We start from the raw sequence: 24,899 nt of genomic DNA on the forward strand, positions 1-24,899 counted from the left end.
TGGTCTCCTGCTGGGAGTTTCCCCCTTCATATAAATCTTCTGTCGAGAAGACATTTCATGTCTCTCTCTTGTAAGACCTTTTAGATTCTCTAGATTCTTTCTGAAAAGTCTTTCTTTCTTCTCCTGTGACTTGCTTCTTTTCCTTGTTTCTTTTCTTTTCCTGTGACAACTATACATATTCAATAATCATAATTTCAAAAGTTTTAATTATTCTCTTTTGGTTTTTGTCTCCTTCAAGGCTTTAATTTTCTTGGAATTTTACAGTCTCTGTGTTATTAAAGTTTAGGTTTTAGCTTTCCCTGCCCTTTCGCCTTTATAAGAGCAGTCTTCTGGTAACTAGTGTTTCACGGTGCTGGAGAGATTTCAAAAATATTGACATGCTCTTTTCTCCCTCTGAAAAACTGCCTGAGACAGATTTTTCTCAAGCCTGTTCCATTTCCAATTTAGTCAAGCCACTAGGCTGCATCAGTAACTCTTCCTCAGTTAAGATTGTTTAAAGCAAATACTATATTTTCCTATTAAAGTATCTCTCTATTTCCCTCTAGAGAAGCACTGCTACTAGAGATTGCAAGGCTGGCTGCACAGCATCATGAGATATCAATTTTTCCCTCACCAGCCGTGAATGAGCCTGATCGAGGCCTTCAATTTGATTATGAGTGTTCAGATGAAGGTTGGCTGAGGGTGGGGGAAATGTATAAAGCGTGGCTATTTCTGTTCACAGAAACGCACTAGTGATAGTGGGTAGTATAGTCTTTCTCTCTAAGGAATGACCATTTCAAGTCTTTTGTGGGCACTCTGCTGCTCTGGCAGATGCCCAGGACTGATGGGCGCAGGGTGGGCAGGCGTGCTCCTGCTTGAGGAACGGGGCCAGAGCACCCGGGGGATCACCTCCACTGCAGGAGGAGTCCCAGGTGAGAGCTTTGCCACAAAGGACTGAAGACAGGAAGCAGGATGCTAACGCCAGAGCCAACACAATCGCCAAATATAGCAGCACAGGATTTGGTGCAAAATGAATGGTTAGGAGTTCAGTAGGCTGAAGTCTGGAGGAGGAGAGCTCACAGCAACTGCTGAAAATCTAGAGGTGGTAGAACTCTAACCAGAGGCAGTAAAAGTCTAATTATTTTGTCTTCCTCTTCTCCTAATGTCTTCCGTGTATCTCATCAAAATTTGAAATTTTCACGGGAAATATTGACCTCTTCCCACTTGGAGAGCATGGTGCTTGCTAGAGTGCTGGGGCCACAGAAGGCAGGCAGTTACCTACTGGGTTGCCTTCTATTCGGATCTTTGCTTACCTCCTGTCAATAAATAATTGTCTAAGAAGTTACACTTGTGGTATTTACAGCCTCTTCAGTAGAAATGAAACACATTTTTTCTATTAAAAGTGCAAGTGAATGTAGAGCATTCCCAAAGGTTCTTGACTTTGGTAAAAAGACCCTTTACCCAGGAGACAGTCTAATCTTTTAAACTTCCTTCCCATGAGCCCGTTTTTTAGATAATCCATCTTTGCCTGCTAGCATACTACTCTTGATAATGAGCCTGTCGTCACATCAGGTTAAAATGTATCACTACAATTAATTTCTTTAAAATATATTGTTCAGAAGATAATGAGAACTAAGCCCTATTTTAAAGCTGATCAGGAGGTGCAAGACAAGAATCTAATTCTTTTCATGAAAACCGACAGACTGTTACTTCAAAACCAACTACACTTCATTAAAACTGTGATAAAAGCCTGCAAAGGAGAGCTGAAATATTGCAGCTGTGAGTTCTCCAAAGTAAGAGAAGGATTCTTATATTGTTTCAGTATGACACAATGTGTATGTAATGGATTAACTCTATTTCCAGACACATTTGGACCTGAAGTATTGATTTTCTTCCTTCCTGTTCATATAACTAAAGGAATTTGGAGCCAGACCCAACAAAGGACTTTTAGGCACCTTAGGTGGAACTTAGGTGGAATTTAGATGCCTATATCCAACATTTTAGTGCTGAAAACCTCTGCTTCAACTGCCAGCTGATCTTGAAGATACCAGAATTCTTATCTTTTGATCTAAAGCTTTCCAGGCATTTTTTGCACAAGCTCCAAACTGTCTCAGTTCTGTGCTCATAGCTAATCAAAATCACAAACTAGAGAGTAGATGCTTTTGCTTCTCAGGGGCTTGAGGCTGTAGGTATTTCTGGAATGCATTTAATATTGCTGACCCCTCTAAAAATAAATTTGTGATAGCCACCAACTTCTTTTAAAGCACAAGAAGAAGCACGTGTCATTTCTACAGTAGCCTAGGGCACTAAGGTACCCTAAGAGATCCAGGTTCAGTCCCTTCCCTTCCACCACTTGAAGAAATCGAATAGCGTTCTCAATGCATGACATATTCTGAATGGGGAAAACGGGAGAACTGAAGAGGAGCAGAAAAGTGATTGAAGATTTCACTGAGCTATGGAGGAAGAACATAGGAGGTGGTAGAACTCTGTGACTAGGAAGCTAAGGTAAAGCTCATAGATGGTAGGGAGGTAAATTCTGCTTCCACATGTCTTTTTCAATGTTTACTGTAAAACACTATTTTATATTACCCAGGAATTTTTTTACCAAATAAACCGATTCAAGGCAAATTGATTTTTAGTATTATGGTGTTATTGTATTATGGTGTTGTGTTCTGATAGAATGGTGGTGTTTTTTTTTTTTTTAAATTAACTTAATGGCAGAAGGTGCAATAAAAATACAAACCAATACAGGAAGGGTAAAACAAGCACAGAATGATGTGGTGTATTTATGATGTGCTTGTAGCTTGCAGCAGTAGTTTTCCAGTTAAACTCTTTAGAAAAAGTAATAGTACCAAAAATACGATGATCTCATCTGTATGTCATGGAAATACTTAGTGATTCAGGTGACAGCTGAAACCCACTATCCTTTCTACAAATAAGCAGTTCAAACACATTAAAATTCTAGGGATATCATTTTTATGAATAAACTTAGAGTAAAGTTTCTTATTGTTTAAAACATAAAAGTTAAAATTTCTTAGCTAGTAATAATTTCCCGTACATGAGAGCAATCATCCTAAGGGATGGCTTCGGCAGCCTGGCAATCTATGTGGATAGAAGCTCCGGGTGGACACTCAGAGACACCCGTAGCATGACATTATGGAAAAGGATGGGTTACTAATAGTTCCATATGTAATTATGGAGATATTCCTGTCAACTCATACAGTGAAACCAACTCGTCAGACACGGAGGAGGTCACTACAGGGGACGGCATTACATCTGGGAAGCAAGTTGATGTTATATAGCTTTTGTTCATCAGAAATGCAGACAGTGTGATGATGATGAGGACCTGTCTGCTGGATGCCAAAACAGACTGCTGAGAGACATCTATGGGACAGAATTGCAGTGCCACAGGAAAATACTTTGAAATGTTTGTAGGGTTCTCTGTGAAAACAACACAATGATGCACAGAGAATTTAATTAAATTTAGAAAAGGGGTTGAGAGCAAAACAAAAAAGATTACTATAACACTTTGTGGACCTGTAGTGTTCCCACATCTTGACTACTGCATTAAGTTTGATGATATCATCTCTAAATGAATATAGAAGAATTAGAGAAGAAGAACAGAACAGGACAATAAAAACAATCAAATGTTTTGCATAACTTCTGCATGAAACTAGAGTAGGACAACTTCAGGGGGACGATAGACATCCACAATATCATGAATGATATGGAAAAAGAAAATGGGAAATAATTAATTAATTAATATGCCTCACAGTATAAAGGGGAACCTGATGAAATTAGGTTTTAAAACAAACCAGAGGAAGTTGTGCAATTGTGCGAGTTCAGATGTGGAACTGAACATGTTGTCTAATCCAAAAAAGGGTTGGAATGATCTATGAAAAATAAGGAATCTTCTTAACATGATCATGTAGATCCAACATTTAATTTAGGGAGTCCTCTTGTTCCTGACCTAGAGAAGGTTCATTCAGTGTGCTTTTGCTCTGACTCAATATGGATTTCTCAGGTAAAGAGAAGACTGGCAACATGAAAATTGTAGTTGCTGGAAGAACCATGCTAACAACTTTCATGAACATAAAATATTGCACAAAACAGCTTACAGAAAACTGTGAAAATTAAAATAGAGACCCTCTACAATCTTTCTCCCCAGCCCAATCAAAATTTGTGAAAACTTTCTAAGTCCTAAACTTGAAAAAATGCAGAACTGCCCATTTCCAGAGATGCCATCTGTAGCTGGTTTAAAGTTACTTATGATTGCAAAGCCTGCTACAATGCTTTAGGAGTGCTGTGAGACAGTCTGCAAATTAAGTAGCTGTGAGCCTTTTGTAGAAAAAGAGTAAAGAAGTGTGGGGAGAGGAGCTTCCTTACTGGCACACAGTGAGAATTTTGATAGCATCTTTTCTACCCAATCTTAAAGCCAGAAGGTTTTTTTGGTACAGTATTGAGAAGAAATGTTGATTTACAGAATTAAATGAGTTCCTTAAAATATTTTTTTTAATACTGCAAAACACAAGAACCATTAGAAATATCACTCCCAATGCTAGCATGTGTCTGTTTCCCCTGAAAACAAGCATTTTCATACAGGTCTAATCAGGATTAGGCCACCCTCTGAGGCTATGACTTTAGTGATTGGTTTGTGAAAGGATATTAAAAATCACTGAAAGTATTACTGAATTCATTGCCTTATCTGCCAGTAGGCAGCATCTGAACAAAAGCGTTATTTCCCTTTGTGACTCATGGGTACTATTGATTGTCCTTCCAGTAAATGTGTAAAGCTATAGAAAGAATAATATAACTTTGCCCTGTAAGTTATATTCTGAGTGAATGAGCTTTCAGAAGTGGAAGTTTTGGTGTTTTAAATTTACAGCAACCCAGTCTGAATTTCAGGAGGATGCTTGTTAAAATTGAACCATGACAGAGTCTAGATGGCTTAGGCAGTGCTCTAGGAGTCATGGGATGTACAACTATTATTATGGTTACTACTAATAATGAATAGAGCTCCTCTACCTCTCTTTCAGCAGATCCTTCCTTGAGGCTGAAAACATGCAACTTCCCTACCTTGAAACAAGTGAGAGTTTAGATTATTAGAGCTGGGTGAGAATAAATAAATATGCATATTAACTTTGTATCTGTTGGTACTGGTAAGAAATTTTCTCTTATTTCATAAGAGTCCAGTGCTGCAAGCTCCTGAGCGTTCCTGATGTACATTTAAGGAGGATGCTCAGCATTTTCTATTAGTCGGTTGGCATATTTGAGCCCTTTATGATCTTTTGAGGTTTTGGTAATCTCAGTGTGGTGTATGCTTAAAAATGTCAATGCACAACACTTACCTGTCTTTCATGAAATTTTAGCAATAAAGGAATTCTTGGAAAATATGCTGAATCACTGACCTGGAAAGCAACATCTATTTAGGTTCCACTGCATCCAGTAGTAACTTACTTGTTGACTTCAGTGAAATGGGAAATTATTTCAGATGAAACCCAAGTCATACCACTACAAAATTCACCTTAATTACTCTGCCTTAACTTTGGAATTGCTTATTTGGAATGACCATTGCACAAGTCCATCATCTTGCTCAGTTCGGGTTTTTCAGCTCACTTACACCTATGCACGGAATAATACAATGTAGAAAATCAGCGGAACTCAGGTTAATGAAGCTGTATCACTGCTCTATCAATGATAAGCAAAAGCACAATTGTGTATTTGGCAAGTGTAAGAAAGTGGATGGACTAATATACCTGATAGGACACAGCCAATATTTTGGGTTGACCCAACCCTCTCTCTCTCTTCAGCTACAGACACTTTCTTAAGAACTGAGAGGCATGATAACAATGCTGCTTTTCAAAATATTCATGTTGAATTATTCATTGCATTTTAATAGAGAATAATCACTTGCAACAGGTGTTTTTCCTCTGGCTTGTTGAATTGCAGTATAACTAGCCTCCAGTTATTGGCCTCAGGGAAAGAAGCAGTAGAACAAATCAGCCTTATTTTAAAATAATTACTGCAATCCTACGGTGCCTGTCAGTTGTTATTTTGCTGTTTTATGTCAATGTACAGTACGTGTACAAATAGGACTCTGAAACTGGGAGAAAAAATGCAACCTATGAAATAAAATTTGAGCAAATAACTTGTGGATTTAGTAAATATGATTCCAGTAGAAGTGAAGGGCCCATTCCATACATTGTATTAAAATCCTTTGAGCAGAGGAATAATGAATTGCTAGCATGATGATAAAAGGACTAAGGATTATTATAATTTTTCTCCAAATAATTGCTATAATATAAGGATGTGTTTGGGGGGGGGCTCATTTTGTGGCTTTTACATCAGCATTTAAACAAGACTAATTTAATTTAAGCAGGATTAAGTAAAATTTCAATAGGAATTGAAAGTATGTTTTACCAGTCTGATTCTTTTACATTTCTAAAATACCATGGCAGTTAATAGGGCATTAGTGCCATGCCTAAGTGATAACTGCTTACCTATTTAGATCGACCGATGCAGCACGACCTTCTGATGGGTCCTGGATATTAACAAAGGGGAGATCCAGCTCACTCCCCTCTCCCACACTTGTGCACTTATAACACTGCACAAAGTCTGCAGGTCAAGGGAGAGCCTGAAAAAGAATCTCTCTGAATTTGGGCCTCTCTAAAATCTACAGAAAACTCATATACTGGATGGGCCATTTTGGAAGAGGGCCTAGTGATCAAAAACATGCATGTGCATGTCCACCTCTTCAACTGAGGGTTCCTGTTAGATCCCTTCTCCCACACACCGCTCAGACTCCAACTCTGAACAATCTCTGTCTGATGCCTGTTCAGGGAGATGCTGCTTGCTGTGACGGAGACTGATACTACCACTATACTTGCAGCACACGTAGATGCACTTAGTAGGTGGAGTTATTTGGTGCCCAGATATGACCCTCCTGAAGGTGACACACCTAATGGTAACCATCTGTGACAACCTTTGAACAATCCAGTGCAGCTCTATGGATCGGTTTAGGTCAGGGAGTTAAGAGGCATGGTATTTTCAGAGGTGATAAATTACTCTGAGAAGGCTTAGGACACACACTACTGAAAAGTTGCTGTGTTTCTTGTATTTTTTTCAGTCTCTCCCAGGCTAACGTATTAGCAGGACTGAGAGCTGTGGACTTCTGATCAGCTGCAATGCACTGCAGCAAGACGTTGCTCAAGCATGCAGCTTTCCTTGAGCTGGTGCAGTGTGAGGTAGAGTTGTTCCCTGTAGTGGACTCAGAATATGAAAAATTTATTCCACTGTCCTCAGTTCTACCCAGTGGGATGTAAAGACAAATGAAGAAATAGTTTAAGATTAAATTTGAAGTTATTAAACTTAGGTAAATGTGTAGACTGTTAAGAGGACTTTCCCAACCATAAAAATAATAAAAATGTTTTTGTTACGGGCTATTCTTGTAACCCCAAAGCTGATAATTTTTTAATAACCTATATCTCTGCAGTGTGAGAAACCCAAGGCCAATTTGCTTGTGCTTCTGCATGAGGCTGGCAAGACTTTGATTCTACTTTAACAATTAAAGATGCTCTCATAGCACAGACATGGACATAAATTGTTCATAATTTTCATGTTGTCCCCTCACAGAAAATTACCTTCAGAGCACATAGTGCTATCCAAAAATTGAAAGATGAGATAAAAGCATATTTTCAGATTCGCAGAGTCATATGAATAAGAGAAGATTTGTTGGACAATAGACTAAAAGAAATGAAGCTTTGTACCACAAATGTTGGGTGGGAATAGTACTCATTGTAGCTCTTTTTACAGTTTGCAGCATCTTCAGTAGTGTTTCATAATGTGAAGAGACTGGACGATATACCAGCAAGTAGGCAAATGATAACTAATATAACATATTTATTCTACTTGTTTTTAATTCATGTATTTTGTTATTTTGGTACAGTCTGCATGTTAACTTTTTTAAAGAATAAAAGTATTCCAGTTAGCTTTTTACACACAGAACATTAAAATAAGAAAAAATGTAGTCCTTGCATTTATTCAGAAATAATAAAAATTATGCATTTAAAATGTTAATGAAAGCTGTTGAGTAATTAAATGTAATAATTTTGTACATTTATTCTTCAAATTATTCACTAGTCTCGTATTAGTGAAATACATAGATAATGAAAAGTAGAAAATAGACTTCACAGTTCAATTAAAGATAAAACAGAAGACACTTTAAAGGCTTTCCTTTCTACTCTATTTCTATCCTATATCTCTCCCTCTCAGTTTCAGAGGGAGGCAGGAAGTCAAGGAGTTTCTGCAGTAATAAAAAGGCACTTCCAACACGTGCGTTCCCATTTCTCCCTCTTAGCTCCACGCAAACATTTATTTCCTTTTCCTCCAGCCAGCAAGAAGACGCATTGTAGGCCTGATTCTCAACCCAGAGGAACTCTCCATGCCCATCAGTGAAGTTATTGTGAACTTACTTTGAACTATCTGAATGGTCTCTAAAATCAGAATCCAGCTCTACATCTCTGACAGGAGACGGAACAGCTGAACAAGAGTAGGCATGCAGGAAAGTCCTAACACCCTGCCCTTTTCTTCCTATTTTCCTCCTTTGGCATCCTCACAATTCCTCCTGAAAGCTGGAGCCACAGGACGTGGGAATCCTGCATTTACTCCAAACTGAGGATTCAACAGATTAAAACAACAATTTTGCAACAAATTTAAAGGATGAGCAGCTTGGATCTTGATGCCTTTTTCTTATGAATTGTATTAATAAAGGCACCCATTTTTTTCCTGTCAAGTAAGATCCAGAGCAAGGTTATTTAAGAATTACAGAAGAGATTTGAATTATTTTAATATTATTGTCTCTTGAACCAGATGAAAAGTATGAAAAGTTTCTTACCATTTAAGTCTTTTTTCTTATGTCTCTTATTGTTCTAATGGTGAATGATTAAAAGTGACTTAGATAAAATATCAGCCTAAGTGAAGTTAGTTATGGTGAAACTTCCAGTTGTAGCTCAAGATTTGTTAGGTCTAAGAATGCATTTTCACTACGCACTTTAAAAGACCTACATCAATTCCTTAATCTAAAAATGCATATGTGTACAGACTAACAGATCTTCTTTGGAGAGATGGTCCTCAATTTATAGGGTTTTACCTCTGTTACAAACAATACAGTTGAGGTCCTTTTGGAAATCTGGACCCTAGTGGGATACTTAAAAATGCTCAACAGGTGTAGATACTTAAAAGCTCAGTAGTAGGTGCCTATGTGCATCTTCAGTTATATAAACATTTTTTAAACACCTGAGAGCTGGAAATTCAGCTCTGAGTCGATTTTCAAAATGAAATTTAGGCTCCTTAAGTAATTTGTATGTCTTCATAAGTTTTACTCTATAGCCGTTTTCATGGTTTTGATGCATTGCATCTATCAATTGCTAATTCATTTAATGAACATATCGACATAGAAATTCTTCTAAACTCAAAATATAAGCCCTATGATACTGTCCCACAAACACTGGTCCTTATCTCATCTGTACATGGTTTTTATTCTCATCTTTTACAAGGTGCATCTGTCAAAGGAACAAGCACACAAAATGTACAGTTATTCAGCCGGCATCTAATTGTGGCTGGAACATTCTAACCGTTCTAACAATGCTAATTAACCATCAGGGTCCAAAAGGTATGTGCACACTATCTTTTTTTTTTTGGGGTGCTTGAAGCAGCCAGTGACAAAGTACATCAACTGTATGCTTCACGAGAGAGGAAGATGTTTGGGAGCGTGTCTGTCACTATTGTTGCCTGCCGTAATTAACGGCATGCTAAGAGCTGTAAGCAACCTGGGAAGCTTGATTGCGTCATGCATCGAGGAAAGGACAGCTCAAGAATTTGTGACTCTCTTTAAATTACAAAACCCACCATGGCCAATCAAAGAAATAACTTTAGATACAGTCCTGGGTTCCGTGTGTTTGATCAAAAATCCTAGGTTAACAAAGTAAGTAACGAAGGTGATTTGAGACAAGGAGTGTCATTATAAGAGATAAATTAAATAAAATAAATCAAGTGAATCACTGATAAAATTAATTTACACGTATTTAAACTATGGTTTGATGTGATCATGCTCAGTGTTTCTGGTTCATTATGATTATAGGGTCTGATTTCCCAGCTCTTTACTCCTGATTTATGCTAATGAACAAGGTATACCATCGGTTTCAGACTTTCTGTTTTAACTTAATGCTAAATTAACCTTAAATTATGGGTTGGATCTCATTACATTTCTGATTCCCAAAATTAAAAGTGTGTTTGAGAAGCAGAGAGGGGGGGAGAGAGAGAGAGCACACGGGCGAGAGAAAGCAAGAGTGTGATGTACTGCCCAGATGTCTCTAGTAGGAACTGTCTCTAATGCTGGGAAGCAATACATTACACGGCTGTCCCAACTTCTCTTCTTTATTTGTGAATGTTTGCCAGAGATTATTATCACGGTATTTCTCATCAGAGCTGGAGTTCTAGTTTATCAAAGTGTCAGCATAAGGACTAACACCAGGGCAAATTTGCTGCAATATGGCTAGACTGTGAGCCCCGGTCTGACAGCAAACTCACTAAAATGAAACCTATCTCTGTAGCTAAAAAGGTTTTGTAAAAATTATTGGGCAGTAAGGGACAGATTTTACAGGTATTTAAGCCTTAAATAGTTTAGCGTAGTGTCTACTATTACAGTTTGCAAAAGCATCTACATGTCCAACACTGTTATTTGACCGGGAAGCAGGCATACAGGCATTTTGAAAAATCATAGTGATTTTTGTTTCTTGTGTTACTGCATGCCTGACACTACAAAGCGTATGCAATTTCTCAGTCGCAGGGGCTTCACAGGACAGGAGGTGCCACACTCTCAGGAATCTCCAAACCTCTTCCTTAGAGCCTACGTTCATAGTCACAAGGAGAGCTCCATCTGGATTTATGATAGTCCCCCTCCGTTCTGTTTTTCAATTGTTATAATCATCAAGGAATTAATCACAAACATTAGAGATTTTCTAATTATGATGCATATAGCAAATATGAGCATGCATAGTCACTCTTTTTAGAAATTTAACTCATTTAACAATAATTGAAAGAAATGCAGAACATTGTGCTATTTTGCCCCGTTCCCCTAGATAGCAACTCTGTACCTATAAACTTCGGGTATTCCTTACCCCAAATCTTAATTATATTTGAGCTTTAAAAAGCTCTCAGACTATTTGCTATCTTTTATATGTTTAGTGTATTCATGAACACAGAAACGCAAAGTTCATGGCTCAAACAGAGTAGGGGACAAAAGGGAGGCAGTAAGATGAGGGGCTGAAAATACCAATGAACTGACATTCATCATCGTATCAATGGTAGCACGCAGCTGTACGGACACCTGCAGTGAACCGTTTGGCAGCCTAACCCCAAACAAGCACAACAGAAGGCTATCACAGAAAGAGTCTGCAATGCTTTTTTACAGACTCCAACTCTCATTTTGCAGCTCTGAATCACAGTATCATTCCCACTTACATCACCTGGCCTTGCAGAATAAAGCTGAACAGTTTGGGATTGTAATTCCCAAAAGCACCATTAATGCAAGTGATCTCATGGACTTCTCCTGGGACCAAATCTTCCCCAAAGTCATGAACCCTTGCTGTATGCTCTGGTGACTAACTAAAACTTTACCTATGCCTATAAATTGATTATTTATGTCAGCAAAGTTTTTACTATACACATTTTTTCCTCAAGACATGCATTTGGTTAGTGGAACTAGAGTAAGTATTTCACAGGATGATAGTAGCAAAACTGAATGGCAAGCAAACACCTTTACTGATCTTGGACTTGCTGCCTGGACATCATAGTGAAAGACACACTGGAAACTCGTGCATGGATGACTAGTCACTGTTCTCTGAGAAGCACTATGTTGGTACTCAAGTCCTGGGCCTGAAGTGCTTGTGCAAATAAAACACTGTCCATCGGAAGTCTGTGGGAGTTTTGCCCAGGTAAAAGTTGATGGAATGGTCCCAAAGAGCAGCCATCTACAGGGCACCTCATGGATCAAGGTCACTGCTGACTTTCTACGGGAGAGGGATCAAGGACCTTCTGCCAGGAGTGCTTTCCTGGGTCTAGTGACTCAGACTCTGGTATTGTTGATAATCATCGTGGGCAGCCACTGTGATGAAAAATTACAAGCACATGTTTGAAGGGGTGTAATTTTTGTGATCTGAAGTCTTTTTTGTTTAGAAATAAAAGGCAAACCACACATGTTTAAGAGAGTTCCTTTTTCCTGCCACTGAAGGGATGTAAACATGAATTTAAGTAATTTTTTTGTTTGTTTTTCTATGGCTCTGGAGCCTGTATCAAGTCCCTACTATTACTTATTTTTCTTTTGTTTTAGAAGTATCTTAAAACATTCAGCATTCACTGAATATTTTCTCCAGAACAAAGACTGTTCTGAAGGAGGACATCAAATGCTAAAATGCTGCATGATCCAAAATTGTTAGTTTTAAAAGAAAAACATTTCCTCCTTTTTGAAAGTTTCTGAATTATTATGAGCTCCTTTCTGTATCAGCTCTTTGCTACTACAAGAATTACTCTGAATAACCAAAAATTAGAAAAAGAAAAAAGCTAGCTATAGAACAAAACTCCCTGAAGAAAAAAAAAGATGATGCAAAATAACAACTAAAATACTGTCTTCTACCAGGTCTGTTTTTAAAATTGAACTTTACTTTCTTCTGTAGGGCTGTGACCAGACTTTTATTGCTAAACTGAGGAGTTTCATCCAAGATTTGAATAATACGGTAGTATACATCAGACCCAAAAGTGTATAATTGGGGATTGAATGCTTGCCTACGTAATCAAGGACCCCAAGACAGTAACATCTTGCACTATAAGCGCTATGTGTAGGTGATGCCGTGTTGAAAGAAGCTGTACTTGAACATGCCATTTATTGCTATCTGTTTTCATTCCTTTTTAAGATGATTCACAGGACTTAGAATGAGGCAAAAATATGGTTTTTGTAAGTATATGTCACTATGCAAATTCACCGATTCACTCTCTAGGTTGCAATGGACTGTGAAAACTTCAGCTTAGTTGGAAAATGCTGCTTACCAGCTTATTTATTAGGGTTTGGCTGTGAAAGGCAGGTCTACTTGAGCTTTGTCCAAGGGTGAGAATTTGGCTTTAAATATACTTCATTTATTTAATAAAAACCTCTGTTGAATAATTCTGACTCTGATTTTACAGCTGTGTGAATATGTTTCTGTTATTTTTCAACTTAATAGCTTTTCTAAATTCTGTTATTTCACTCCTGGTCATTTTGAACTTGCATGATTTAATTTTGGGGGGAGGAGATTTTGTAGAACTGTGCTTTGAAAATATGCTGTAAATCTGTCTTGCCGTTCACCTAATTGCCCCCTTCAGTGCAGGGTGCAGTTTCATGTTATACACCATTCAGTTTACCTGCAGTCAGATGCTAAAAATGTCTTTTCTTTGTCTCTCTGTCCCATATGTTTCCACCCCATCTCTTACATAAAATCTAGGCTGAAAAGTGACTTAATTCAATTCACTGGTCTGACAGTATTTTAGTTATTATTTTGCATCATCTTTTTTTTGGTCTTGCTTTGGATGAGTCAGATTTCTGCTCAAGTGGTAAGCTGGTCCAACTCACCCTACAGCCACTGAGTTAGTAGGCTGAATGTAAGCAAAATGAGGGGCAGACAATACAGATTATGTCTGACACAAAATAGCAGTCTCAATGACTACTCTTTACTCTTGATATTAGCTATGTCCAGCCCAAAGTCCACTGCTCCATGCCGCTTGAGCCAGCCGCATCTACATTGCCTGTAACAGCAGGTTTTGAGCTGCACTGGTTTTGATCTCTGAATCTCCCCCACCTGTGCCTGAGTCACCCCTCTTACAAGCCAGCAAAGGGGTGAAAAGGGAGTTTTGGCTGAAGCCTGCATGATGATATTGTCACACTAATCTGAATACCAGAATTTACAGCCATTTTTGTGAGGCCAGATTGTAAAGTTGTAGCATCACACGACAAGGGGCTGGCCAACACACGCGGCAGAGTACGGCGCTCTCAGCATGACTGCGTTGGGTCACCCTCAGCAGCAAGCGAGTGAGTGTCCTCATCACCTGGGATCCAAGCTCCTGGCGTCTGTCCTATCTACAGTGGAAGTGGTAAGAGAAACAAACGGTACTAGTTTGTACTTTCTTTCTATGAAAGAAAATGTGTACTATAGGACTGAAGACATACATACAATCTTTCACAGACCTTTATTTTAACTGAGGAATTTAATCCTATGTAAATATATTGCATTTAAGTCAAATAATGCAAATATATATATTCATGTACTTAGAAGACAGTTATCTGCCTGAAGGGCCTTTTAAGGATTTTATTGTTAGGCTTTTTCCCTAGAACAAAGTAAAAATTTATGTGAATAGAATCATCTGAAGTCTCTGGGATACGTATCCTATGTATCATCTTCTGCATGTAAATTTACATATATTGTGGAATGTAAATACAGTGACAGCCTACTTTATGGGGCGGGCATTAGAATCTAATAAAAAGTATAATAACAAAAAGTGTTGATATGAATAATAGAAGCTGTGTGTTTATGCAGTGGAGAGAATAAGAATTTATATTAAATTAGGTAACTGGAAATATGCATAATTTTTACCATCACTAGAAAAATACTTGGTGGAAGTCATTGAGGGTAGTTGGTTACCATTGTCATTTGTTGGAGTATTACCAAAAAAGACAGTTGACTAGAAATAAAATACAGCAAATATTTTTAAAAGAAAAGAGCAAATCACTGTGCAGTTGCTTCTTTATCATGCATAACATGGGATGCATATTAGTCATCATAAATGCTGTGCTGGGGGAGTAGATGCTTTAAAAGCTTTCTTCCTCCTCTGGAAACATCTTGGTTGAAGAGCGTAGAAGGAAATCCCTAGAGAAGAATAAACTATCATGTTTATAAGAACATCCTATTGACTGACTAATTGGAAGGATACTAAAAAATTCCCAGGGGAAATAATCTAGAGCGCTATGACTTTTACAGTCAATACTTAGAGCAAATTTTTTTTTATAATGGCAGAGAAATCCATTTAAATTGAAAATACTCTGTATCAAACTTCCTTATCTGACCATAGATTCAAAACCAACCAGTGACAGTGGAGAAAATGATAAAATTAAGCATGTGGTAGAGAAAAAGATTCCTGGACTGATAGTGTGGCTGTAAGTTCAAAGCTGGTTTGCTACTTAAATTTGTGACCAGTTTATTTCAATAGGAGAAGAATCAAATACTGTATCTGACAAACAAAATGGTTGCCTTAGAAGAAAGAAAATGAATGCCTCATATCTACAGTGCCCTGTCCAAAGGGTTGGTCTCTCCTCTGCATTTCATTTTCATGCCACCTTCTATTACAACAAAAGTACTGCAAATGCAATCAAAGCAATGTCACTAAGGAAGAGTCTGCAAGCAGAAGCTGAGGGGGTTTCTCTCTTTACAATAGAAAACATGGGAAAACTCATGAGCCTTTCAGGGAAGGGATAGGGAACAAGCAGAGGAGCAGGTCAGTGAATCCAGCATTTTACTTTTCTGGAGGATTCCTGCACCAACCATTGCCCATCTTTCATCTACTTTCTGATCTCTCGCCTCTTCTGTCTCTCCTCTCTCTCTGTCAAATTTCTTTCCCTCCAGTGGAGCCAACTTCAAGGAAATTTCAAGATCATCTTCAAGAATTTACTGCATCAATTGCCAGCTATTTAGAGCTATCCCACAAAAAGTACTACTTAGCCTTTGTTACAAAAAGTTTACCTGATTATAGCAATATCTGCAGAAAAAAAACCCTACAATTGTTATTAACTGGAATGTGATACAGCTGAGCCATATCAGTTTATTTGAATGTCCAGAAAATTATTCATATCCTTTTTTTTTTAAATGATGAACTGCAGTTTTGGTGAAAATTAAATGATGAACTTGAAAAAGATACAATTTTGTCCCATATTTTTCTTAATTTCAAAGCCATCTTTGTGAGACAAGTTACAAGTTTGTTTTCAGCATCTTTACAGTGAAAATATCTTACACACGTATTACGAACTCACAAGCCTGAAAAGCAAAATTCAGTTTATAAATTCAGTACGCTGTACCTGTCTGCTAGTAAATAAATATAAAAGAATATTCAATTCAGCAATACATTAGACATACCACATATCCTTTGTACTCTTCCCAAGGAGGATATATACAATGAAAGATTTATATGGATTGGTTTCACATATCATGCTTTTCTTGGCATTATGTTTTTTTGATAGCTTGTGGATATAACATCAGCATAGCCTAGAAGTTTGTTTTCATCTGGTGCTCTGCTACAGCTCTGTCTATCATATAAACAAGGAATTAGCATGTCTCTTTTCAAACACAATACACTTATTCTGAAGGTCTTTCTAGCTCCGACTGTGATTGAACAGCATTCTGCTGTAAGTTCCTGTGTTATTTCACTTCATCCTAACATTTCATTCCCTTTGTCAGTTCTTTCTGGCAAATACAAATGATTCGCATGGCGAGGAACGAGAGGGGAAATGCAAAATAAGCTGCCCTTTCTCAGCGTCAGGCCCGCTCGCTTCCTACTTCCCAGCTCACATCTGGAACATAAAGCATGGTTTGAACAGGCATCAGCAGGCACACGGTGAGAGACAGACAAGTCTGACCTGAAGTTTGTGGTCAGACTTATTTTTTCCAATGACGATGTGCTATGTTTTTAGCAGCAATATTTTTTCAGAGTTCACCTGTTCTGCCAAACCGGAGCATTGTGGACTTTGTTTGGGAGTCCTAGACCACCGATAATCTGCATTGCCTAGGCGCTGAGGTGTGCTGGAGTGCACCCTGAGCTCCCTTTCTAAGGCAACCTGTGTAGGTGTATTGGGTTTGCATGGCAAGGTTTTGGTAGCGCGGGGGGACAGGGGTGGCTTCTGTGAGAAGCTGCTAGAAGCTTCCCCTGTGTCTGACAGAGCCAATGCCAGCCAAGGCCGAGCCCATCAGTGACAGTGGTAGTACCTCTGTGATAACATATTTAAGAAGGGGGAAAAAAACCTGTGCAATAGCAATTGGAGCTGGAGAGAGGAGTGAGAATATGCCAGAGAAACACCTCTGCAGACACCAAGGACAGTGAAGAAGGAGGGGGAGGAGGTGCTCCAGGTGCCAGAGCAGAGATTCCCCTGCAGCCCTTGGTGAAGACCATGGTGAGGCAGGCTGTCCCCCTGCAGCCTGTGGAGGTTAACGGTGGAGCAGATATCCACCTGCAGCCCGTGGAGGACCCCACGCCGGAGCAGGTGGATGCCCGAAGGAGGCTGTGACCCCGTGGGAAGCCCGCGCTACAGCAGGCTCCTGGCAGGACCTGTAGAGCCATGGAGAGAGGAGCCCACGCTGGAGCAGGTTTGCTGGCAGGGCTTGTGACCCCGTGGGGGACCCACGCTGGAGCAGTCTGTTCCTGAAGGACTGCACCCTGTGGAAGGGACCCACGCTGGAGCAGTTTGTGAAGAACCGCAGCCCGTGGGAAGGGCTCATGTTGGGGAAGTTTGTGGAGGACTGTCTCCCATGGGAGGAGCAGGGGAAGAGTGTGAGGAGTCCTCTCCCTGAGGAGGAAGGAGCAACAGAAACGTGTGATAAACTGACCGCAATCCCCATTCCCCATCCCCCTGTGCTGCTGCGGAGGGAGGAGGTAGAGAATTTGTGAGTAAAGTTAAGCCCAGGAAGAAGGGAGGGGTGGGGGGAAGGTGTTTTTAAGATTTAGTTTTTATTTCTCATTATCCTACTCTGATTTGATTGGTGATAAATTAAATTAATTTTTTTTCCCCGAGTTGAGTCTGTTTTGCCCATGATGATAATTGGTGAGTCTCTCTGTCCTTATCTCAACCCACGAGCCTTTTGTTGTATTTTCTCTCCCCTGTCCAGCTGAGGAGGGGAGTGATAGAGCGGCTTTGGTGGGCACCTGGTGTCCAGCCAGGGTCAACCCACCACAGCAGGTAGAGCTGCTGCACATCACGCACAGTTGCATCCCAGTGCTCCCTACAAACAGGGCAACATAACAGTGGGTGCAGCTCACTTGCAAGTCTGCCAAGTCTTGATAGAATCATAGAATCATAGAATCATTAAGGTTGGAAAAGACCTCTAAGATCATCGAGTCCAACTGTCGACCCAACACCACCATGCCCACTAAACCATGTCCCTAAGCGCCTCATCTACACGTCTTTTAAATATGTCCAGGGATGGTGACTCAACCACTTCCCTGGGCAGCCTGTTCCAATGTTTCACCACTCTTTCAGTAAAGACATTTTTCCTCATGTCCAATCTAAACCTCCCCTGGCACAACTTGAGGCCATTTCCTCTCGCCCTATCGCTTGTTACTTGGGAGAAGAGACCGACACCCACCTCGCTACAACCTCCTTTCAGGTAGTTGTAGAGAGCGATGAGGTCTCCCCTGAGCCTCCTTTTCTGCAGGCTAAACAACCCCAGTTCCCTCAGCCGCTCCTCATCAGACTTGTGCTCCAGACCCTTCACCAGCTTCGTTGCCCTTCTCTGGACACGCTCCAGCACCTCGATGTCCTTCTTGTAGTGAGGGGCCCAAAACTGAACACAGTATTTGAGGTGCGGCCTCACCAGTGCCGAGTACAGGGGCATGATCACTTCCCTCCTTAAATAGCTCCTTAAATCCCACCATGCCCTCACACCTTGCACACATTTACCATCCTCACGTACACATTGTAAAAAGCCGCGCAGTCCCACCTATTTGGCACCACAGAAGTAGCAAAACACCTAGGAGCAACCTAAGCTCAGAAGAGATTCAGACAGTCATCAGTACTAACAGAGATGAGGATTCATCGCTGCTCTGGCAAGGAGGCTGCCTGACAGGACTGTATTCTGAGCACGGCAGAGTTGCCCTAGGCTGGCTGTTCACAAAGTAAGGAAGAGTTATGCTTTAAGTCCAAAGAAGTATCCACATCTGTGACACTAACCTTTGCAGATGACACTAACCTTTGCAGACGACACTAACCTTTGCAGACAGACAAGTCTCCAGAATCCAGGAGACCCACCTGTAGCTGCTTTCTCCTCCTCTCCCCTTCATAAGGAGCTGAAACCAGGACATGTGGACCAGCTAAACATCTGGAGAGGAGCTGAGTTGTGGTGAGTATGTTTAATGTTTTTGGAGTGGGGAGCAAGGGTTGTGTAGGTGATGGGAGACCACTCTGCCTAGATTTGGGTGATCTGATAATGATGGGCAAGTTCTAGCCAGACAAAGACAAAGGCAAAGGTAGGTCATAGCACTCCTGGGGAGAAGGGGAGCCTTTCAGAAACAACTCACCCCTTCCCTATCCATCTGCTCTCCTCTTCTCCTGGACGAAGGGGAATTCTGGACTGCTCATGGATGGAGCCATTCTCTGTGCTGGGGAGAAGTGGTGGTAGGTGTAGCAGGTTGGCTGGCAACTCCCCCTGGTAGCAAGCTGTGCCACGGCCAGGTTACTGCTGTGGCTGACTGCAGTGCTAGAAGGTGTTTCTTTCCTGAGGGACATAGACCTTCCCAGGCACCTGCAGGTGACTTGTGCACACAACCCTCCTTCCCCCTTCTATGCCAGCCTGGATTAGCTGCCATGGCAGCATGTTCAAAGTGTTCTATGCAACTGCCGAATGCAAACATACCATTCAGATTGGTAAACGATTACCTGGCAAGACTCTGTTATGATTACATGGCATGATCTGGTCGTGATCAGGCCCTCCCCACCCTAGCTAGACATCCTCTCAGGCACCTCCCCCTTCTTCTGGCCTTGGCTTGAGTCATGGGCTTGTTGAGGCACAGGTTAGCATCCTTCCCCCTGGGGATTTTCTACATTCTGGTCACATTCTGGTTGCTTCACCTCCTCATTGCTAGCTCACTAGCAAAACAGGGTATTGCTCTGTTTATCAAATAAACTATATCTATATTTATATATATTTATATATATACTATATTTATATATATTTTATATATAAAGTATCAAATAACTCTAGGAAGGAGAAAGGTGTTTCCTGGCCACCCACTGGGACAGTAGGACAAGTTGGTGACTGCTGCTTTCTTTCTGTGGAAGTGATCCCAGGCGAAGGGACAACAGCAGGGTTATGTGCCAGGTTTGGATAAGGGCCATGTCCCACCCACTTGCCTCCTAGCTCCCCATGCTGCCAGGTCCTTGGTGAAGCACTCCCTTAGTACGGCTCACAAATGTGTGTCCTCTGAGAATAAGGAAGTTTGGGAAGGGAATATTGTTGGTAACTCCCTGTGCGGACCCTGACAGACTAGTTAGGGCCATATGATCCATAGCCCAAGGATGGTATCATCTGCAGGGCAGGTAGGTAACTTGACATCACAAATGTCTCTCTCTGCTGTCAGGAAGGGAGTGCCACCCTATGTGTGCTGAAAAAGAGCAGAGTACCTGGACAGGAGAAGGCGAACTTGGTTAGTATAACTGGTCATGGCACCTGAGCCACTTGAAAGTGAGAAAACACAGAAGCACCCTTTGCAGGCATCCTATATTGGCTTGTTAACTCGGCTGTAGGTGTACATTTAAAATGGTAAAATGTGAAACTAGGTTCCTCAATTTTTCTGCAGAGAGGAATGTTTAACACTAGATTCGCATTGTGCACATGTATGCTTCATCCTTGTCCAGGCACTGCCATAGCTAACAAAGACTTCTGGCCATGGCAGGTCTGGAGTGCTGTGTGGTTGGTGCTAGCTTCTCTTGTCCATGGCTGGCATTCTAAAAAAGTTTTGGACTACACCTGAAGCCTGTTCTACAGACAGAGGCAGGCCTGCTCTTCTCCTGTGCGTGTGTATGGGTCAGGTGAGGCATGCTAGATCCCCCCCAAGTTTGCCTAGCCATCTGATGGAGATGGAGGGTGGCCCTAAAGTGGGCTGGCTGCCCCTCAGTTTCAGGATGGAGCCTGAAGGACAGCAAAAAATGAGATCTAGATTATTTAGAGCGCACTGGGGCAATCACAGGAGATATCCGTGTCAGGGGAATTTACTGAACTTTGCATAGTAGAAAAGCTTCTGGTTGTAGATTGCAAAGACCTGCGGGATAGTTCAGGGTGCTCCTTCCAAAGCATGGGATGGACATCCTGACGGGCTTTGCCGAGGCCAGGGCACCGAACTGGGTCTGGCAAATGATATATGCATCTGTGTGCTGTTAACAGAGATAGAATGGGCACAGCCGGAGTAATCAGTTTAATTAAATGCTTTGTATCTATAATTTGTCTGATTTTAGAGCATATTAAATTGAAATTAATCTTCCAATATATTATTACAGGAACATATTCTGTTTCCTTTATGTCCCATTATAGCTGTGATTAATATATTCAAAAGTATACATTACACTGCCACAATAATGAACAGAGCTAAACGAATATAAATATCTGCAGTAAAATACAATGAAGTCCTGCGGTGCAATGGTAAAGTTAGTAATTTTTGCATGAATAAATGAAGGTGAAATTCCATAACTCCACTATGAACCAAAGTCTCCAGCCAGCATGGAGCGTCAAGTCTTTGCAGGACTAGTCTGTTGTAAATATTTATTGCTACTAATTTAATGCTTAGTCACAAAATAAACCTTTTTATTCTTCTAGGTGATTCCCTATCTCCACTGTGTTCCATTTTCATTCTTTTCTGGAAAGGAAAGCTTGAGATTTGACTCTGACAGGGTCAATTTTGGATGTAAAAATCAACAGAGAAGCGCTTGCTCTAGTCTCTTACAATAAGTGATTCAGCACTTGTGGCCGATTGCTGAGAATACTTTGATGCTGAATTTTATTGGCCAGATTCATTGATTTTTTAAGACCAGAGGAGAACAGTGTCATTTGGTCTCAGGTCCTTCATAGTACAGACCATAACTGTAACTGAATTAGAGTGTATTTTAAAGAACAATAAAATCTTGTTTGCATAGAAAACTCTACATGCTTACTAGAAAACTAGTAAGCTACTCTAAAGATTAAATATTGTTATATTTAAATATCTGCACCTTGTTTCTTTTCCCAATTATCTAGTTTGATCATTTTCATCCACTGTGTCTCTTACTTAAGCTGGGCAAGCAGTGCAGTTTTTCTTTCAATAGATACAGGATAATAATGCATCCAGAATCCCATGAATGTGACAGTAAGTCTGCATAAAATATGGGTGGAAGCTCATGCTGGGAAAATATAGATTGGCTTTTATTTTCAAAGAGAGAAAAAATGTAAGAATATTTTGGGTTCATTCATAATGTCTTTTCTATAAAGAAAATTAATTTATTTCTTCAACTGATTAAATAAACTCTTTTAAGCTTTTTTCTTTTAAAACATTTTTCAATTTCTTATTAGAAGTGCTACAGAAAAGGCTTAAACCTTCATTTTAAAAATGCTTTAATGAAAAAATTGAAGCAATTCTGAAAGACATTTAGCAAATGTTGAAATGAAATATTCTTATATCTTAAAAATTCTCCACATTCCTATTGATCTTCTTTCTTTCTTTTCAGATACATTTGCCACCTTGTACTGAAATTTATAATTTTCTTGGTTCTTCTGAAATACTACTTCACATCAAATGAATTGGTTACTGAAACAAAAAAGTCAGCAACCTACAATCATTATTCTCTTGACTACTAAAGTAAGGAGTCGTTTACTATCCAAATCTTCTCCAGTGCAAATACATAGAGAGCATAAACAAGTCAGCTCTTATTTTGTTTCTGAAGTACACTGGAGAAGTAAAAAGTACAGTGTAAGACAGGCTTTCCAAACTTCTGTCCAAGCCTGCAACTCTTTTCCAAAGTCTTTCTGATTTAAAATGCAAATTCTGAAAGGGCATATAGATTTTCTAGTACTTTAATTACCAAACATGAGTTCAGAATTACTAGCAATGTTATTACACTGATTGATATTCGTAAAATTGGAGAATCGTGTAGTTTGGAAGGGATCTCCAGACCTTGTCTGCAGTCCTGCTCAAAGCAGGGCCAGCTAGAGCGGATAACCGAGGATAATCCCCTGCCTGTACAAAGACTACTTTAAACCACAGCACTGGAACTTGTATTCAGATGTTATCTGCCATTAACCTTGATCCTTTTTCTATGTCACCTCTTGCCAGGTAAGCGAATGGCAGCTAAAAAAAGAATGGTTTAGGTCTGTTGACCTTTCGGATGCGATCTCCACATCTTCCTGACAGATCCCCAGTGCACGTTAAAATGGCATAAAGCAACTCCAATGCATTTCTAAATGTGCTATTAAGGGTACCTTTGGCATGAAGGAATCCTGAGATGCCCCAAAGGCATCGTGTCTCTCCTTGCTGTTCCTGCCACAGGGACTTGTCAAGATTACTTTGGGGATGGAAGAGTAAACCCGGAGTGTCATTCACTCCACTATCGGTGGACGGTTGCAAGATCTGTAGTTTTTCCGCTTTTAGGGAAGAATTCTAGCTTGTGTTGAGGCTTGCTTTGACCTCAGGTAGCTTCTGGAAGAAGGGGAAGCCATTGGTTGCTGCCTTCCAGTGGGTGCCTGGAACAAGGCCAGAGAGTCTCCTTAGCAGAGTCATTTGCACACCTTTAGATCCCCTTTAATCCAGGCTTAGTAGACTGAAGAATCCAACTTGACAAATACTGCTGTGACGGTAGGTCATGGACAAAGCCCTACTGCCAGGCTATGGGGGCTGCAAGAAAAAATTGTTTGAACTTAAAAATACACAGTTGCTTGCATCCCAGGTGAAGTGCTCTCAAAAGCAGCTACCAAGCATTTTGGACTGCCTGCAGGTTTTAAGAGTTCTTAGATAAAAACCACAAGTAGGAGCAAAAAAGGTCACATTTCTACATCATGGCTGAAAAGTCCTCATACGAAAGGAATATGCACATTCTTCTAGGAATCTGGAGACAGTAGAAAATGTTTCTTACTATTTATCTTGCTGATTATCAGGAGGAGATAGTAAGTTCCTGGGTTAACCACTTTTTTGACAAATAAAAGGACATTGTCCTACTTAGCGTTCAAATAAGGTTTTATTTAAGTGTTTTGCTCTTTTCTGTTAGTGCACTTTTGTGCTGCTGTCTTCAGCAGGTTATGCTTGAGCCAGGGTTTTTTTTTTTCTTTTTTGAGACATTCACTATTTCTATTTTTGAAAATAAAGTTGTGAAAACTATGTCAATGTCAAATACTGGGTAAAAACTGCTAGAGGTGACGGTATCAGAATGTAGTTTTACAGGCTTGTATAATTTTTGAAAGTGATTAAAAAACAAGAATAGAAATTCCTTTCCTGATACGTTAATTCTTTAAACCAGTAGGTTTTCTTTGTTCAGCATAGATCCTTGAAGGTCTTAAGCAATCCCACTAGAAACCTGATTTTATTAGCATTTTAAAATAAATACTTGTGGCAAAAAATCTTTAAAATTTGTTTGGAGAACTTTGGAACATAGCTTTACTTTACTCATCCACAGTATTGTCTGATTTTTTAAAATGAGAAGAGAATTTTGCCAAAATTGGCTAAATTTTATTATAGCGATGGTCTCATGGTCAGTTGCAAGCTGACGGCTGATGGTACTGTTAAAATACTTAAAATGTAGCATTAAGTCATTACTCCTCTGTAATATATGGGTCTATCTAGGAATTTGTTAATAGTCCTGGTCCTAAACCCTGGATTGGTCAATCAGAGGCTTTTGGTCTATGTTATGACCAGGGAAACTATGGTTTTAATTTTCAGGAAAATGGGAGTTTAATTTACAGCAAAATTCACATTACATCACTTTGTGCTGACTTTCCCTAGTACCACTTCTGCACTTTCTGCTGACTGCCAACATATTAAAGGGCAAGAGTGGCAAGCAGTCACAGGACCCTCAATGTATATGGAAGGACTGAGGAAATCTTTAGGGTCGAGTAGTTCTT

The 24,899-nt window shown here is 40.0% G+C and overlaps 1 protein-coding gene across 1 annotated transcript in view; it reads left to right on the forward strand.

Moving 5' to 3' along the window:
* NUBPL (NUBP iron-sulfur cluster assembly factor, mitochondrial) overlaps positions 1-8,935 on the forward strand; it is a 157,388-nt gene extending 148,453 nt beyond the window's left edge. The window contains exon 11 of the mRNA XM_076345002.1: positions 8,369-8,935. Within this exon, the coding sequence (XP_076201117.1) occupies positions 8,369-8,455 (87 nt within the window). The 3' untranslated portion in view covers positions 8,456-8,935. The remainder of the gene's footprint in view (positions 1-8,368) is intronic.
* Positions 8,936-24,899: the final 15,964 nt, after the last annotated feature.

Source organism: Aptenodytes patagonicus, chromosome 7 (genome assembly GCF_965638725.1).
Source record: "Aptenodytes patagonicus chromosome 7, bAptPat1.pri.cur, whole genome shotgun sequence".
Lineage (NCBI taxonomy): Eukaryota > Metazoa > Chordata > Aves > Sphenisciformes > Spheniscidae > Aptenodytes > Aptenodytes patagonicus.